This window comes from Rhinolophus sinicus, chromosome 14 (genome assembly GCF_057876585.1).
Source record: "Rhinolophus sinicus isolate RSI-liver-muscle chromosome 14, RSI-T2T, whole genome shotgun sequence".
NCBI classification, from domain to species: domain Eukaryota; kingdom Metazoa; phylum Chordata; class Mammalia; order Chiroptera; family Rhinolophidae; genus Rhinolophus; species Rhinolophus sinicus.
The window spans coordinates 45082226-45101312 of NC_142514.1; the positions used below are offsets into that span (position 1 = coordinate 45082226).

At 36.0% G+C, this 19087-nt stretch overlaps 1 protein-coding gene across 8 annotated transcripts in view; it reads left to right on the forward strand.

Annotated features, from left to right (window-relative positions):
- PATJ (PATJ crumbs cell polarity complex component) overlaps positions 1 to 19087 on the forward strand; it is a 301329-nt gene that overhangs the window by 183211 nt on the left and 99031 nt on the right. For all 8 annotated transcript variants that reach the window (XM_019731220.3, XM_074334813.2, XM_074334815.2 and 5 more), the window contains one exon: positions 6848 to 6939. In XM_019731220.3, the coding sequence (XP_019586779.3) occupies positions 6848 to 6939 (92 nt within the window). The remainder of the gene's footprint in view (positions 1 to 6847; positions 6940 to 19087) is intronic.

Here is a 19087-nt window from a genome sequence, read left to right on the forward strand (position 1 = left end):
TCAAAGCCTCAATTTCTCCATCTGTCTAATGAGGTAATAATGCATTCCTCTACTAATTTGTGTGAGACTTAAGTGAAATGATGTATTTGTGTGTGTATGTGCATGTGTGATATGTGAGCCTTGTATGTCATTAGCATTCATTAAATGGTATTATTACTAAGTAGTTATAATATTGATATAGAAAAACAAACTGGAAATTACCTTAAATCCCACCAGAGCTACCATCATTTTTGGCACTTAGTAGAGATACTCACAGAGCTTTCTTTAGACTCAGGCAGAAATTTTTACATAAATGAAAATAATGTGATGAGTAGACTACTTTATATTTTGCCACTTTTTTCACTCAATACTGTTGCATTTTTATGGCAGTGAATCTAGAGCTACATCATCCTCATTCATTCACCTCCTTTTAATGGCACAGTTTTCCATTTATTGATGTATGATGGCAAATACAATAAATCTTTTGTTGACGAATGTATAGTATTTCCATTTTTTTCTGTTATATGTATAGCTGCAATAGACATTTTGACACCCAGGTTTTCTGTTGTTGTTCATTTATTTTGTTCTTTAGATTCCACAAATAAGTGAAAGCATATGGTATTTGTCTTTCTCTGTCTGACTTATTTCACTTAGCATAATACCCTCTAGGTCCATCCATGTTGCAAATGGTAAGATTTTTTTCTTTTTATGGCTGAGTAATATTCCATTTTATATATGTACCACCTCTTCTTTATCCAGTCTTCTGTTGATGGACATTTGGGTTGCTTCCGTATCTTGACTATTGTAAATAGTGCTTCAGTGAACAAAAGGGTTGACTCCGAGGTTTTTAATCATTTTAGGATAAATTCTTAGAAATGAAATTGTTAGATTAAAGCTTAACCTATAAGAGGATTCATCAAGTTGTAAACACTTATGATTTGTTCATTTTTTTCTGCCTGTGTTTATACTCAATAAAAGTTTATCATAGAAAAAAGTTAACCTATAGATTCTAACTGATATCTTGAAATGTAAATTTTAAAACATATTTGAAAGTGAAGTAGGGAGAAGAGCTCTCAGATTTCATTGTCAGCAATTCCAGTTACCTGAATTCCAACTCAGTTCTTTATTAATAATTATTACTGTTCATAATAAATCCTTCTACTTTAATAAAAGCATGGGAAGAGGGGGTATTGTTGAATATAATATATTATTACTTGATATTCAAACCTCAGGCAAATCTGTTGCTTGAAATAATGTTTAATTTTTGTATAATTAATATTTGTAATATGAGCTTAAGTTAATTAACTTTTACTTTTAATTTGGTAGATTTTTGAATAGATTTAATTGAGTTGCTCTCCAGCATAAATTTATTCAGTTGAACTACGGAAAATTAAGAACAGTTGAGTACCTATCTCTTGATGATATATTTGAATAATTAATTTCATTAAAACCAATCTCATTAAAGACCTCTAAAGTGAAAGTTTATGTAGTATAACGAAAGGATTTCCATCCATTTACTTTTGGCGAATCTTTGCTGATTAACCTTGATTCTACTTCTTCTACAAACTGTAAAATATTGCTATTAAGTATCCCATCTCTGGTACCTGAATATAGACAGTTTACCTCAAATCGGGTGTGTGTGTGTGTGTGTGTTTGATTACAATAGCCGAAACCAACCCATGAGGAGAAAATGAATCACAATGAAAACCCATTATAGTATGACTTAGAATTTACAAACACAAATGTTTCTCATTTGGGGCTATTGTCTTCAGTATCTAGAGCTGCTATAATTTGCTCCTGAATAACATTTCATTGAACTGGAAATTCAGAACTTCAAAAAGATGAGCTAACTTACCCGTGGTAAATATTCGTGTCTTTTGGGTACCAGGGATTGTGGAGCTGAAATAGAAGTTACTGTCTATGTAGAGGATCTCAAAAGGCCCTTTTTGTCAGTAATCGGAAGAGGAAGCCAAACGCAGATAATAAAACCAGAATTGGGGATCAAGCACATAGAGAGCTCCTGTGCTTCTTTGTCTTTTTCTTCCCTTTTAAATGCTAAGGTAACTTACTGCATGCCTGAGAGAGCATGAGACGAGATAGAGAGAGGTATGTCACTTGGATGTATAAATTAATATTTAGAATTAGAGGGTTCCTCAGATACTGTGTTCATGGAGACTTTTCAGTGGCAGACAACAGAAATTACTTCAATGCAATTGAACCAAAAAGGAGAATTGATTGTAATAGTATGGATGACCCTCCCAGAACCTGAAGGTCAGGATACATGGGGACTCAGGAAGTGATGGCTTTTCCTGCCCCTCATCCATGTGGCAGAATGTCGCCATGGCACAGAAGTTGGAGAAGATGTAGGGAATCGTTACCTGAGTCTCAGCCCCAATTAAACATCCCCCCAAAAGAGAGAGTCTTAATTGTCCCAGCTTGTGTCATATGCCCACCATCTACTGCCTTAGGTGCCATGACAAGCAATACAAATGTGAAGGCCCACTATTATGGATGGTATTTGTGATGGGAAGGTCCGAAGGACCATCCCTTGCAAAGAGAAGTGGTTGTGTGCTGGCGAAGATCCCTAAAGTCTTTACTTACCCCCCCAACACGAACCCCCCCCCCCCTCACCGTCTGGCCTGGTTTTCTCATTTAGTGATATGGAAATCGAGGCGGAATGGCATAAAATACACTTTCCATAGTCATGGCTTGATGAAAGTGGGATAAAGATATAATTTATCATCCACACTGGGTTACTTTTGAGAGGGAGCACTATTAATAATTGGAGCAACATGTATAAACGGGATTACTTCAGGCTAATTAGGATATATGGTTACCCTTGAATGGAAGTGGTGTAGGTCTCACATTTTAAGATAATAAATAGATTTGTTTTCCTTTGACTTGGGTCAAAAAAAAATTAAATGTTTTTCAATCTATGTATTTGTACAATGGGAAAAAATTGTAATAAGTGTATATTATTGTTCAGGGTGTGGTTTGTTTGCAGAAAGAGAAAGGTGCAGTCTTATTTTGTTTCTTTTTTTCTTGCTTTATTTTGTTTTCTGTTTTCCTCTTGTTTTCTTTTTTTTTGAAAGGTATAGTCATACGGGGCTCCATATTGCATTTGGGACTTCAAAAGCCTAACAGTCAGTAATCAGGCAATTCCTCTGTGTGTGGTGGTGAAATGCTTGACTTCTACCTCTGTCTCTCAACACTCCAAGTACTAAGGTTGTGACTAGCTAGCATTCTTGTGTTCTTGCTCAGAGAATATTTAATAGATATCTTTCTGAAGATGACCTTTAGAAATCATCTGATTTTTATGTATATTCTGTAAAGGATGTTACCTCTAAGTGTGCCTTAGATCTGTAAGCTTTTAAACTAATAGCTAAGTCACCTTGGGCAAATTACTCAAGCTCTTGGAGTTCCACTTTCATCATCTGGTCAAAGGACATAATATCCCAGTTGTTCTGAGATTTAAATGAGATACTGTGCATGAAGAGTTTAGCATAGTGTTTGGCACAGAGGGAGCACTCATTAATGGTAGGTAGCTATGACTGATTAGAATTAACCTGAAAGACTTCCAGAAGGTGTGGAACGCTTTCTTTTCGGCCTATGCTATACTTAGAAGATGGTCTACATCTGTTTAAGGAATAGTGACAGTCTATAATTTATGCATAAAATGCATGATATTCTTTCTACCTCCTTACTGAATTTCCTCTGGAGTGTGATTCCTTTAGTGATAAATATAAACACTGCTTTTCTAGTTGGAAGCTATATACCTTTTCCTTAAATAGCGAAATTGTCTTATATTAAATAAGATCTGAGAAAATACAGAAGAAATCTTCCTCTCCTGAAACTCAGAGGCTGCTAATGTGTCCTTTCTGGGGCCAGAAAAGAGGCTTTGTCTTAGATTTTTTGATCTAGAGATTCTGCTGCATTTTCCTTTTAGATTTAATCCAGTTAAATCAGGCTTCACTCTATCTTGAGGTTCTTGTTCTGTGCCCAGTTTTCCACCGAATAGCAGAGTGTTCTCCAGGGGCCTCTGAGCATCGGCAGGGAACAGCTGCCTCAGCAGTAAACGCCACAGTTGTTGGCACTGATAGAAACATCAGCAGCAAGCAAGATGCTTTGCCCTTCAACTGCCAGAGCCTCTGAATATTCAGAAACCGCACCAGGAAAGACATAACTTTAGATTTACTCTTAGTAAATTAAAATTAACGACCTGCTTTCTTCCTTTGGGTTGTTATATTTTTCCCTCTTAAAATAATAGTACCATGTATTCTATTTGATCAAAATAGAGGATCACAGCTAAAGAGCAGGCATATCCATACACATGAAACAGCTCAAGTTTTTTATGTGCTCCAGCCTTTGCTAGTCAAAAAAACTTTTTTTTTTTAACCTCAATTATGCTGAAAGCTGGAGCCCACCTCAGAGAAGGTGTACTAGCAGTTGATTAATGGGAGTGCTGTTCCGTTCTGGGCTCTGTGAGTCGTTCAGTACGTCTTCATTGAGCACCACTGTCTGCAAGCTATGCATGACAAGCTGGGGAACACCAAGAGGGGGGCACTGGTTCCTGCCCTCAGGGAACGTAACTCAGTTCAATAAATGTCGTGTGCCTACCTGATGCTCACCACCTAACCAGAATCGACTTTACCACATCAGGTGGGGTGTAAGTGCAATAAGACAAATGTTTTTTAAACCTACTGCCATAAAATTCAAAGACTGGAAGGTTAGCTAGGCGGAGGTTTAGAAAGACTCTGAAAGCAGAGGCTAGGCACAGTGGGGAAGACATTCGCAAATAATTACCTGAATGCCAGGCATTGAATCAAGCATATTCCACACAGTGTCTCATTTTAAATTTGTGATTTAAAGATCCTTATTTGTGGGTCATTATAAATTAAAGAGATTGAAAAATTTGGTCAGCAAGCAAAACGATTATACTAAGCATACTATTGTGTAACTAGGTTTTGACACTTAATATATTTTGGACATTTCCTATATCACTAAGTATGTTTTTTCACTTTCTTAATGATTACATGACTTATTTGACCATATTCCTTATAATTAAGTTAGGTAAGAAGATATAAATATAAGAAAAGAAATTTTTAAGGAAATAAATAAAACCATGAAAGTATTAGGAGGAAATAACACTTTAAAAAAAAGATTTTTTTTTTTTTTAGAACAGCAAAATTGACAGGAAGGTACAGAGATTTCCCATATACCTCCATCCCCACACATGCATAGCCTCCCCCATTATCACTATCCCCCCAGAGTGGTGCGTTTGTTGCAACTGATGAACCTGCATTTTGACACATATAATCACCCAAAGTTTATAGTTTACATTAGGGTTCATTCTTGCTCTTGTTCTTTCTGTAGGTTTGTACAAATGTAGAATGGCACATATCCATCAGTGTAGTATCATGCAGAATGTGGGCACATTTTTAAATACATTATGTTAAAAAGGCAGCCACCTTAACAGAAAACATAGTAGCTTTGAATACATAAAAATTTTAAAATCGTTTGAGTATCAAGATTACTATAAATACTATTTAAAGGCATTATCTCATTTAATTCTCACAATAGTTTTGTGAAATAGGTCCTTAGGTTCCTTTTAAAGAAGAGGAAACTGAGGCCCAGAGAAATGACGTTGTGGAGATCAACAGATTTCTGGGAGATTGATTATCTTGGTGAAGAACAAAAGCTGGTAGAATGAGAGGCATAGTGAGGAGGTAGTTGGAGTTTAGTCTTTGCATCAGGCTTTGATGTGAATCCCAGCTCTACCACTTCGAGGTAATGGATGAGCTTCATTTTTGACAGTTAAAAATATTATATTTGAATATCATACTTTGAAGTGTTCATTTCCATACACTTTCTCACTGTAACTGTTGTGACAAAATGATGTCTTTTCCAGGAGTGTCTTCAAATGACAAATTTCAGAGATATCAAGGACAGACAAATTAGATGCTAATTACAAGAAGCATAAATTCCTTTTTACTATCCCGTATATAATGTGCTACACATTCCTTAAATAGTAGAAATTATCAAGGTCTCAGTTAAATAGGGACAGTATGGTATAGATCATTAACTACTTATTAAATAGAGAAGAGGACAAAAGCCAAAACTGTGGGAGCTATTATTAATTGATGAAATAAAATAAAAGATTGATTATAACTATCATCCTAGTTTACCAATGGGAAAATATGGAGTGAAAATATTGAGAATATAAATGTTTTTAGATCATATTTAGGTGAATTCAATCAAGTTAAAAATCCCACCCCATCTTGGATAAGAGCAGATGGCTTATTGATTATGTACAATAAAATGTTTCTGTGCAGTTGATCTAAAATTTGACTTAAAACAGGGATATAAGTTTTATCTCCTCTGGAATAACAAATTTTATGCTATCTAATAACTTTGACATGTTTACAGAATCATGTTTAATGGGCCCTCCAGAGTCCTGGTAAATACCACAGTTTGGTCTGTTTTCTACATTTTTTTAAGAATCTGGAAAAGCTGTAGGGAATGAAATATATATCATAAACTTTTTTCATCTACTTTTTGTTCAACTACTGCTCTCTTCAAGGTTTGCAAAAGGGTCAAGGACTGTGTGTTTTTTATTAACTGCATTCAAAACTGAACTTAAGAGATTTTAATAGCTGTTTAGAATTAGTGTTTGAATCCATACTACAGAGAATATTAAGATTTTTAGCCTTAAAGAGTCCCACATGTAGCCACTTAAAAATGGACTTCATTGTTTAACTCCAAGTATATACATATATACTTGTGCACATATATAAATAGAAACATGTATATTTATACAAAATATACATATTGCATTTTTACAAGTGCATTTTATTTTTTTCTCAAACAGATAAACAATCAGATCTTGTATGGAAGAAGTCACCAAAATGCATCTGCCATTATTAAGACGGCACCATCAAAGGTCAAGCTGGTTTTCATCAGGTAAGATAGATGCACATGGTTTTCTAAAATCTAAGGTCTCTTCTGAAGATGTTATTATTTATGTAAAACTATTTTATCTTCGGTTTGTCTAACAAAATCACTGTATTCTACACATGCGTTTTCCTTTTGTAACTGTCACTTTAAGTATAGATTGTTTTGATTTTGAGGCTTTCTTGTTATTTATGTTTCACATGATAGCATTGGTAGTTGAGGCTTGTACTCATTTTTCAATTTTTAAAAATTCCTCCCTTTCTGGATCTGATTATCCTCCTATAAATATAATAGAGCCTTCTAGCGTCTCCTTTTTCTGTCACCAACATTTAGTATATTTGTTGATTCATTAATGTCTTCACCAAAGAATAGGCAGGAAAACAGAACGCAGGAAAATTTTAGGAGCTTCATGTGAAGAGTGCTGGTGAGAAATCCAGAGGGAAGGAGATAGGAACTCTGCTGCCTAGAGTCATGCGGTGTCTGTAGGCTTTCACATTGACCGGTGCCTCACTCCTGGCTGACTGAGCTCTTTTGGCATAAGTGAATCAGAACTGGGGGTCCTCACTGGTGGTAGCCATCATTGCCTCATCAGCAGTGGAATGAGGTTTGATTTCCTGTTATTGGACTGAAACGACAGGTAAATCTGAATTGTTTTTGGGTGATGTTACTAAACTTGTTTGTTAGCTGTTGCTCTGTTTCTTTTCCTCCTGTGACTCAGTTATCATTTGTAAAATGGGGATAATAAAGCACCTACCTCACTGTGATATTTCAAAAATTTGAAGTGTTCAATACAGTGTCTAGCATAGGGTAAAGGCTGAAAGAGTGTTAGCTGGTATTTTATAACAGTGATTATTGTTGCTATTCCCCTTCTCATTTAGCTTCATATCAGTAAGACTTACGGATTCTCAGGGTACCCCTGAGATTGATGGGTAGTTTTGTTCCCAGGTATGGGCACTAATGTACATGATCGAAGCATTCCTTCCCATGCCAGCACTTCAGCCTCGGGATATTGCTGCTTTGCTCCTAAAGAAATCCTCCGCTGGTGACCTTTTCTCTACTCAGTAGCATTCCCTGGCCTTCCAGTTTTTTACTCTTGTTTCCAGAGGTAGAAACCTTCCTCCTTCTTGTATGTCTTTGTGTGTTAAGACAACCTCCTCTGGCTTACTCAACTTGAAGTCCTCTGTTAGGCACCAATATCTTTTTTGGGTTTCTTTGCCCTTCCTGTTACCAGAACTTACAAAATTAGACTTAGATGATGAAAAAATAAAGAGACTTGAGGAAAGGTCAGCCACTCACAAGTGTAAATATCCATCAAGGGAAGTCCATACAAGCAAACAGTTCAAGCCATTTAGGTGTGAAAACTTTGTGTAAAGTTGTGTGAAGATTCCATGGGAAGACTTGTATAGCACTCAATGGTGTCTGCACATACGTACGTGCCCAGCGCGTTTGTGGCGAATGCTTCAAGTGCTGCTATTAGGGTTACTGTTACCTGTTTAGCATTTGTGAGCCTTTGTTACCCATCCTCAGTCATTCCATTTTAAGGAAAGGAAAAAGAAAATTGAATAGGATCCAAAGGAAATCATTTAATCCAATTAAGTAGTTGGGAAATAGAACCCTCTTCCTTTGAGAAGGAAAGGTTAAATGACTGGAATTTACTTAGAATACAAAAGAGAAAGCTGAGTAGAATTTTAATAATTGTAATAAAGCCCCATTAATTTAGTGTCTGATGATTTTAATTTTGATTGTTCAGAAGGGATCAGAATCAAGGAAAGAATTTGTTCAGTAAATTAATGGTGTAATCATAATTGAGGATGCTGCTGAATACTTCTTTGCTGGAAGTGATTTTAAGCAATTTAGAAGTATCAATGTACAAACAAATATGTTCTCTAATTATTGGCATTTCTTGCATGGTCATTAAATTATAATACCTGGCACACAGTAGGCATTCGGAAAGCTTTACTGAATAAAATTTTTTCAGCCCTTAATAAACAATTCTAGATTGCTTATTCTCCAAATGTAACAATCATAGTAAGTTAGTTTGACTTATTTTGTGGATTTGAAAGTACTTGTTGATATATAACTCATTATTTTACAAAATTACTCATAAGTCCCTTTCCCCACTACTTTCTCAAATAATCTAAGATTTTCTATATCTTGTTATATAGGGAGAAAACAGATGTAGTCATAATTCTAAACAATCTGTTGTCATATCCACTTTTAGACTGTATAAAGAAAAATGAGCTTAAATTTAATCAAGAAATAAGTATGCATTGTTGATAACCTTTTGTTTGATTTAGTAGATAGATCTGATAATCTGTGTGCCAATCTTTTATTAATTAATGCTTCAGTTTCCATAAGGGAAGGAACTATTCATCATACTGAGAACTCTTATTACCTAAAGTGATGAATTCTTTTTTTTTCTTCCCCTTCTTCTGCCTCCCTCGCATCCCCACCCCCACCCCCACCCACCCCCACCCCCACCCCACTCCACTCCAGTTCAAGCTGTTGTTTCTCAGTCTAGTTGTGTAGGACACAGCTTCCTAGCCCATGCTGATATTATGAGCCTTGTACCTGGCAGCCCAGCTCCAGGGAGAGTTGTTGCTCACAGTCTTAGCTGTAGAGGGCAGCTCCGTGGCCCATGTGGGAATCGAACCAGCGACCTTGGCAGCATTAGGAGCTTGGCGCTCCGACCACCTGAGCCACCAGGCTGGCCCGAATTCTTTTCAAAAGCAAGACTGAACTATACGGCTTTTAAGTGGTTAAAAGAAAAAATCCTGAATTCACCTTGATAGGTTTGAAACTGGGTTTAATATTTGGCTATGTGAGCCCAGTCAGTTTCCTGATCTATAAAATGAGGATGCTCTAGCTATCTCTTAATTGTCTAATGTATTAATACGTATATATTGCCTGACAATATGGACTCAACAATGTTCATTGCTGTAGAGATGATGACGACAATGATGACAATGATGGCAGAAAAAGGGGGGTGAAGGGAGCGTAAGGAGGTAAAAGAAAAAAAATGTCTTGGAAAAGGAAAGGAGGAAAAAGATTTACCGTGTTTCCCCGAAAATAAGACCTAGCCAGACCATCAACTCTAATGCGTCTTTTGGAGCAAAAATTAAGACCCAGTCTTACAGAAGAACCAGTCTTATATTATAGAATAGTATGGTATATTATATCACACCTGGTCTTATATTAAAATAAGACCGGGTCTTATATTAATTTTAGCTCCAAAAGACGCATTAGAGTTGATGGTCCAGCTAGGTCTTATTTTCAGGGAAACATGGTACTCCTTCATATATGCTTTGTCTAATTCCAGAATCTTGAATATTTTTTAAAGTGACACAGATTCACAGTTTAAGAATGTTTTAATTAACATCATAATGATTAAGCACTGGAAGAGATAGCTACAGGCATTATATAAAACCATTTCTGGTAAATGTTAGAATAAAACATGGGTACAACGTGCCTGATACATCTCTTTTAGTCTTCTGTCAGCTTCTCCTCCTCCTCCTCTTCCTCTTCCTCCTCTTCCTCCTCCTCCTCCTCCTCCTCCTCCTCCTCCTTCTTTTTAAATGGTGACCCGGTATTCTAACAAAGAGTAGAACACTGTTTAATTGAGGAATGTATAAAGAGAAATCTAGTTAACATAAATTAATCTCCAGCCAATTAAATATGTTATAATAGATTTTACTGAGGTAAGTAATAGCAAATAGTGTCAAAATTTAAAGCACTTAACGAAATCAAAAAAGAAAATATTGCTCATCAGCTCTGTACATCAAAAGGCACAGTGGTAGAATGTTGTCCTATTGGTGAGTGGTAACAGGTGCCTTTTAGGTGCTATCCAACATACCATCCTGTCTCCTTCAGGCTGATTGTCTAGTTCATTACTCATTTAGGTATATCTTTCAATCTCTGCCTATATATTACCTTTTTCAGACTATTGTTACAAGAACCCTAATTTTGCCTTTTTGGAAGCAAATCCTGAAGCAGTTAAATATTGATTTGTTATCAAGTTTCAGGAAGTTACCACTTAAATTATCTCAGCACAACAGATACAATTATACACATACTTTTCTTTTAAGTTGTATAACTTGTATTGTGTTATATAACTTTACTTTAAAAACTGATTTTTGCAAATTGTATTTCTTTACAGTTCGTGCTTGTATTTGGCAACAGTTTCTTCCTTAGTTGAAATTATTGATTCTCTGTGCATTTCCATTAGATAGAAATTTTTGATTTTTATACCTTAACAACTCCTTTTTGGATTTATTGGCAATTGAGATAAAAATGGGAACTGGCCACAGATTTGGAAGTATGATCAGCAGTAATTAGAGAAAGCTGTTAAAATATACTGCAAGCAACATTTTAATTAACTAGGGCCTTTAGTCTATAGTGGTGTACATTTGTGTAATCAAGTCCTTGTCATATTCTTTTTAACACTTGTATTTATTCATATACTAATTGATCTATATAATTCACAAAGGGTCTGTGAGTATTAGTGAAAATAAGTAGGTTGCTGCTATGTATACATGACTTACATAACTACTCCCTCCCTTTTTTTCACATCATTAGACTTTCGACAATCCTGTAATCATGTAATTGTGCCCTAAGTCACATGTGGACTTTGATATACTAAGTTATTCAACTCTGGATCATCCAGAGCTATATTACAACCTGGGTTTTTTATTTCTATGGGTTTCCCTATACAATGTTATTCCTCTACACAATCACTCCAATTTAAGTACAGAAGGAGAGCTATATTAATACGATGAAGACGGAATTGCTATATTTGGCAGTGCAGGAATCCAAGGAGATTAATGATCTTGCCTGCAGCTCTTGTCATACCTTCCCCCACTATCGAAAATTAAATGTCATGTGTAACAACTCACTCTCCATTACTTAATTACATGTGGAAAATATGTACTGTGTAAAAACTCCTGGGGCTAAAGAAGGCCAAATGAAACTGAAACCCTTGGAAAGATTTAGTGCTTGCTGTCAAGCCCTACTGAGTAAAAGTGGACTCACCATGGGATCCACCTTACTGTATCGATTGAACATATGTCTTGTTTTTGTAATTAAAAATATAGTGTGGCCTGTTATCCTCTGGCCATATCCCGAAGAGGTGATATTGACTTGAAATTAATGTGAATGTCAGAGTCCTCGCTAGGGGAAGTCCATCTGAAAAAGCAAATTGAATCCTTGTTTTAAAAGTTCTTATTGTGTTCCTGATTCTTTATACCTAGGTTTGATAAATACAAGTGGAAAAGATGGTGGGCCTAATCATGAGTTTTACTTTCATAAAGAAATATTCATGCATTTATTCAACAAGCATTTGATGAGTGCCTGCTTGTGCTCGTGCTATGGCGTCAGTGACACAATTTCTGCCATTAAAAAAAGAGGCAGAAAGTAAACAATCTGGTACCTCATTCAGTGCTGTAAGTGCTATGATACTATAGGGACATATAGGAGACAAACCTAAACTAGTCTTTGGAGCCTAAAGGAAGGTGTCACGGAGAAAGATGCTTAAGCTCAGACCTGAAGGATAAGTAAGCAACGTCACAGTATGTACAGAAACCCATAGGTTTTCAGAATAGGATATTATAGCCAGGATACCTGAACATTTACTTCTAGGAGAAAAGCAATCCTTCTTTACAAAGTACCATTGGGTGAGTACAGTTGTGTACGTCGTTTGTTTTGAATACTGTAAGGAACCATCTTTCTCACTCTCATGAACCATTTAAGAATGCAATGACCGTTTTCACGTGCACAGTCAAATATCTCTCATGGGATTTATGACAAGAAGTTTTGAGGAAGAAACCTGTCATTAGCACTGAACATTATTAGGTGTTGCAGGGAGGAAGGAAGTAGAGGCACACTCCTGCAATTTCAAGGCTCTTCTGTTTAGACGTACAATATGGTAGACCCATATAAGTCTCTCAAGTGAAATGCTGACTCTTGCTTAATTTCTTCAGTACTTGTTTCCTGTACTATCCATTTTAAATAACAATTTCCATTATTTATTTTATATTCGTAAGTAGAATTTGTAAGCCTTTTAGTTAAAGACCAAGGTGGAGTTGGAGTATTTTATGTTTTGCTCTTTTGTCAAAGACATGAGAATTTATACATCCAAGTCAGAATCATTGTTCCTTTTGACATACTATGGTAACCTTGAGATGCTCTGCATTTAATCTAGTTCTGACTCCACTGAGTCATACATTTCTGGAGTCAACTTGAAAGCCCATGGCATATTCTTTTTTGAATATCCACAGCAGCCATACATTTTCCTCTTTTGAGGGTGGTTATAGTTAGGTCGTCTGACATGACCAAAAATTTTACAGAGCCATTCATGAATTAGGTGAATTCAGTGAAGTAGGTAAAGAGAAAAGAGATGCTACCAAACAACAAGCCCATCTTCTTTGTATGACGTGTAAAATATCTTTAAAAGTCACTTTTATTATTTCAAGGATAGAACTGGTAATTTTTTTCATTGCTACTCCCATTCCTTAACGTAGTACCCAATTGTAGGAATTATAACTATATTTGTTTCACTTCTTGTGGCACTCAGAGACACCTAATTGTGATGGCCACAGGGATGATGTGGGCATTTTTTTTTTCTTTTCTTTTTTGCTGGTCAGTATTTATACTCCTTTCCCTGTAGAATGCCTGTTTCTTATAGTAGACCCCCCCCCCCCCCAAACACACAGACACAAACTAATGTATGCAGTATGGTGGACTAGTAAGAACAGTAAATCTAGATGCCTGTCTCCCTCTGGAAGCTGAAGAAGCCAGCTCATTCTCTCATTGCCGAGATGTGGCCATTGGGTGGTCATGTGGCCTAAGCATGGGAATGATATCTGAGGTTTACAAGAGAAAGCAAGTAATGTGAGTGATTTTATATGAATGACATTTATTCTTGGAGCCACAGGACCTTGATCAGAGGTTGCTGCTATAATATCATTCTGCTTCCTACTTCCTTATCCTCTGGACGTCTCTTAGTTCCTGTCTGTTCCAAGTCTGATCATATAGCCTGCCTGTGTTTTGTGAGACCCCAGTGTCCCCCTAATACATTCCCTTTTGCTTAAGTTGGCCTGAATTCATTTCTGTTGCCAAAGAATCCTAATGAATGGGAAGAGTGATAAAAGTAGTGCTATCTGAACAAATCATGAGTAACCAGAGTGAGAGATTTGGATACCTCTGTATATTTTCTTATCACATGTAGGCTTTTAGCCTTGATTCTGAGAACTTTTATCCTTCAAACTTCTTTAGCAGAGCCCAAGACCCTAAACAAGTCTCTGCTAAGGACCTCCAGTGTGACCCGATTCCCTTGCCAAACCATTCACTGGCTCTTGAAGTGACATTACTGTGATTATCTCAGGGGAGTCAGGCAGGGATTTATACCTGGGGGTGGGGGTGGGGGTGTCACCTTTCCCTTTCCCAGCACATGGACTTACGGGTGAGGGCTGGATATCTGAATAATATTTGGACTTGCCAGCCAGCAATGGCATAGGATATCTACTACATTACCTTTTAGAAAGAATCACTTTGAGAAGCTTATTAGTCTAGTCATCCATCCCATTCAGTCCTAAACTCCCCACATGAACCCTGTCAGCAATCTGCACTGCCAAATATTTTATGAGCCACCTTTTCCTCTGCACAATTGGCAATTATTTAGAACTTGCCTGGAGCCATATTTGTTAAATGTGGGTCTGGATGCTGAGTTACTCCCAGCAGTCCTCATTAGTGATTGACATTGTTTGGAATGTCAAGTGTAAATAGAGTTCTAATTCCACTCTCACTGGACATTTATTTCAGATTCAGCATATTCACCTATTTCGGTGGTTTCTTCCAATTGGAAATTGGAAACTATTCAGTCTATTCATGTAGTGAGAAATATCTCCTGGAATCTTTTCAGGAAAAAGTTTTGCTGCTCCCACGGAGATATAATGATTTGCTTTGTTTTATATGTTACTTTTGGTTCATTTACATGGAGATTTCCTGGCTGAACGTTAATTCATTGTCACGTTTCAATTAATATAGCAAATGTAGAGTTGGTTTTCTTTTCTGTCCTCACGTATCTCACGTCACTATATTTTAAATAATCAGAAAATAATATGTAGGCCTATTTAGTTGTGTTCATGTGTTCCTCATGTATTCGATGTTTGTGTGTGGACACCTCAGTTATGTGCTTGGCACTAGATTGTAGTTGTAATCACTTTAGAACAGGTTGCAAAGAAATTAAATCCCCCTACTCAGCAATCTAGACTGAATTCAGGCGCAAAACTTTTGTTTTTGATGTACTGCTATTCTGATGGCCTAAAATAAGATCCTATGGGTTTCATGAAAGTGAATTTCAAAGTGGCAAGTCAGAGCAGTCCTGAAGACTTTTAAGTGATATTTTAAATAATTCAAACATGTTCTCATTACATATGAACTTTTTTTGTCTTGCTTGCTTAATTTTTTTCAATTGTGGTGAAATATGCATAACATAAAATCTACCATCTTAACCATTTTAAGTGTACAGTTCAGTGGCATTAAGTGTATTCACATTGTTGTGCAGCTATTACCACTATCCATCTACAGAATTCTTTACATTTTGAAAAACTGAAACTACCCATTAAAAAAGAACTCCCCATTTCCCCCTCCCGACAATCCCTGGCAACTACCATTCTACTTTCTGTCTCTGAATTTAACTATACTATATACCTCATAAGAGTGGAATCATACAGCATTTGACCTTTTGTTACTGGCTTATTGCATTACCATGTTTTTAAGGTTCATGTTGTGCGTTGTGTCAGAATTTCCTTCCTTTATAAGGCTGAAAAGTAGTCTGTTGTATGTGTATACCACATTTGGTTATCCATTCATCTGTCATGGAAGACTTGGGTTCCCTCTGTCTTTTGACTATTGTGAATAATGCTTATGAACGCTTATGAGTATACAAATGTCTCTTTGAGGGCCTACTCTCAATTCTTTGGGATATATTCTCAGAAGTGGAATTGCTGAATCATATGGTAATTCTGTTTTTTATTTTTTGAGAAACCGTCACACTGTTTTCCATAGCAGTTGCACCAATATTACATTACTACCAACAGTGGACAAGGGTTCCAGTTTCTCCACAACCTCACCAACACTTGTTATTTTCTGGGTTTTTTGGGGGTTTTTTTTTTGTGTTTTTTTTTTATTGTAGCCATCCTAATGGGTGTGAAGTGGTATCTCATTGTGGTTTTAATTTGCATTTCTCTGAGAATTAGTAATGTTGAGCATCTTTTCATGTTCTTATTGGCCATTTGTATGTCTTCTTTGGAGAAATGTCTTTTCAAGTCCTTTGCCTAATTTTCAATCAGGTTGTTTGTTTTGGTGTTGGATTGTAGGAATTCTTTAATATTCTACATGTTAACCTCCGATCACTTATATGATTTGTAAGTACTTTTTTTCCCATTCCATAGGTTACCTTTTTACTCTATTGATTTTATCCTTTGGAGCACGGAAGTTTTTAATTTTGATGTAGACCAATTTATCTATTTTTTATTGTTCCTTGTGCTTTCGATGTCATATCCAAGAAATCATTGCCAAATCCCATGTAATGAAGCTCTTCCCTTATGTTTTCTTCTAAGAGTTTTATAGCTTTAGCTCTTACATTTAGGTCTTTGATCCATTTTTAGTTAATTTTTGTGTATAGTGTAAGGGAAAGATCCAACATCATTCTTTTGCATAGGATTATCCAGTTTTCCCAGCACCATTTGTTGAAAAGATCATCCTTTCCCCCATTGAATGGTCTTGGCACTCTTGTTGAAAACCATTTGATCACATACGTGAAGGTTATTTCAGGGCTCTCTGTTATCTTCCATTGGTCTATAGTCTGTCCCTATGCCAGTACCACATTGTTTTGGTTGCTATAGCTCTGTAATGAATTTTGAAACCAGGAAGAGTGAGACTTCCAACTTTTCCTCTTTTTCAAGATTATTTTACCTATTTGAGATCCCTTGAGATTCTTTATGGATTTTATGATGGAATACACTTTTACTTTTCAAAGAAGTAGAAATGCTCCTTGGAGATAACTCAGTCTCTTATAAATGAAAAGTTATGGCATTCTACAAACACATACATACACACACACCGTCCAGTATATCAGATTTCTTTGTTCTTCCTCATTCAGAAATTGTTGTCATGGGCTCATTGTGCTTTCCTGAAGGATAAGTATGTTCTCTTTGTAGCCCATTAATCTTTCCTTTGACTACAATTTGTAGTGTTCTTTCAGAGTTTATATTGGAGAGAGTATCCCATATTTATCCTAAGAAATTTGTCAATTGTTGTTGGATCTGATCTTTCAAATAACATGTTAAGGAAATCTCTTATGACAGTTTGAATTACGGTTACAACTGTGATGGGTAAGGAATAAATATACAGAGTTATCAACAAATCCCTTTAGGTGACATGTATGTGATTTTAAGAATGCAGGGAAATATTCTTAGAAGAATAAAATGAAGTCACTGAGAAAAGCCATATAAATTCAGAATTTCAGAGAAAAGAGAGATTACTGTTAGAGAAGTGGGTACAGCAAGTCTACCTGGGTAGACTTACATAGGAAAAAAATTTAGTCCAAACTGCATGAACAAATTTAAATCAAGGATTTATTGAGTATCTGCTGTATGTCAGATGCTATAGAAGACCATAGAGTTAAGAAGTTCTCCAAAACATGCAAATAAGTAACTATACGTCAGACAAAACAAGCACCAATAGAAAGAACTCTATGATGTTGGATTATTGAGATTACATTTTCAGCCTTGGTTGCTAGGAGTGCAGCCAAGTGGTTCACAGTTGAGAGGGGAATGATTTGAATGGATTGAGACACAGAGAAAGCAGAACAAGGGAACCAGTAGGGACACTGTTGTCATAGTCTAGGCAACATGAAAAGTACATGGATTAGGATGGGGACCATGGGACTAGAAGAAAAAAACAAGAAAGGATGAAGTCTTTAGAATGAAACCATTAGACTTGATGATTGCTTTGTATATAAGGATCCATGGTTGAATGAATTAACAGTAACCAAAGACTTAGCACCTGGAAATTTAAGCATCTGAACATCATAAAACCATAAAAAATTAAATGTTAACTATTGTTATTGTGCTTTAGTGCTCTGACATGTATATTATCGTGCAACAATTCTATAATATTAGAAGGTGTTATCCAATTTTTTTAGATTAAGAAACCAAGTTTATAAAAAGTTTAATATCTGGCTTACATCTTGCTGATAGAACTATAGATAGAACTGTATTTTTGCCTAGATCTGCTTTTTGACCAAATTTCTTTCCAGAAAAGCACCTATTTGTCTTACACCATATATAATCATGAATTTAGTTAAATAATTTTCATTTTAGTTTTAATCATTTATACTCAGTGCAATAGATTTTAAGTGTTCAGTTTGTTGAGTTTTGATAATACAAAACATCACCTGTGTGACCATCACCTAAAACAAAAATATGGAGCATTCATTCACCTCAGAAAGATTGCTGATGCTCCTGTCCAGTCAGTCCCTTCCTCCAGAGCAAACACTTCCTGATTTCTGTCACCATAGATTAGTTTTCACTATTCTGGAACTTCATGTAAGTAGAATCAAACAGTATGTATTCTTTTGTGTGATTTCTTTCATTGTACGTAATTTTTTGAGATTTATCCATGTTGTTATCTGTACCAATAGTTTTATTCCTTAATTATTAAGTAATATTCCAATCTACACATTTTTATGTTATTAAGTGATCCCCCAATAAGTTTAGAACTCATCTGACACTACACGTAGTTTTTAAAGTCTTATTGAGACTATATTCCCCATACTGTACTTCACATCCCTGTGACTATTTTGTAACTACCAGTTTGTAACTACCTAATCCCTTCACCTTTCTCACCCATCCCCCAGCCTATGACTATACCACAATTTGTTGATCCATTCTCCTGTAGGTGGACATTTAGGTTGTTTCCGGTTTTTAGCTATTCTGAATAAGGTATAAGCATCACTTTTTAAAAAAGTTATTATAGAATAAACTTATTTAGAGCATGTTTGAGTCAGGATAGACTCAGTTAAGCTTTTGTTACTAATAGCCCCAAATCTCAGTGGCTTAAAACAATGAAGATTTCTTTCCTTCTCATGTTACATGAG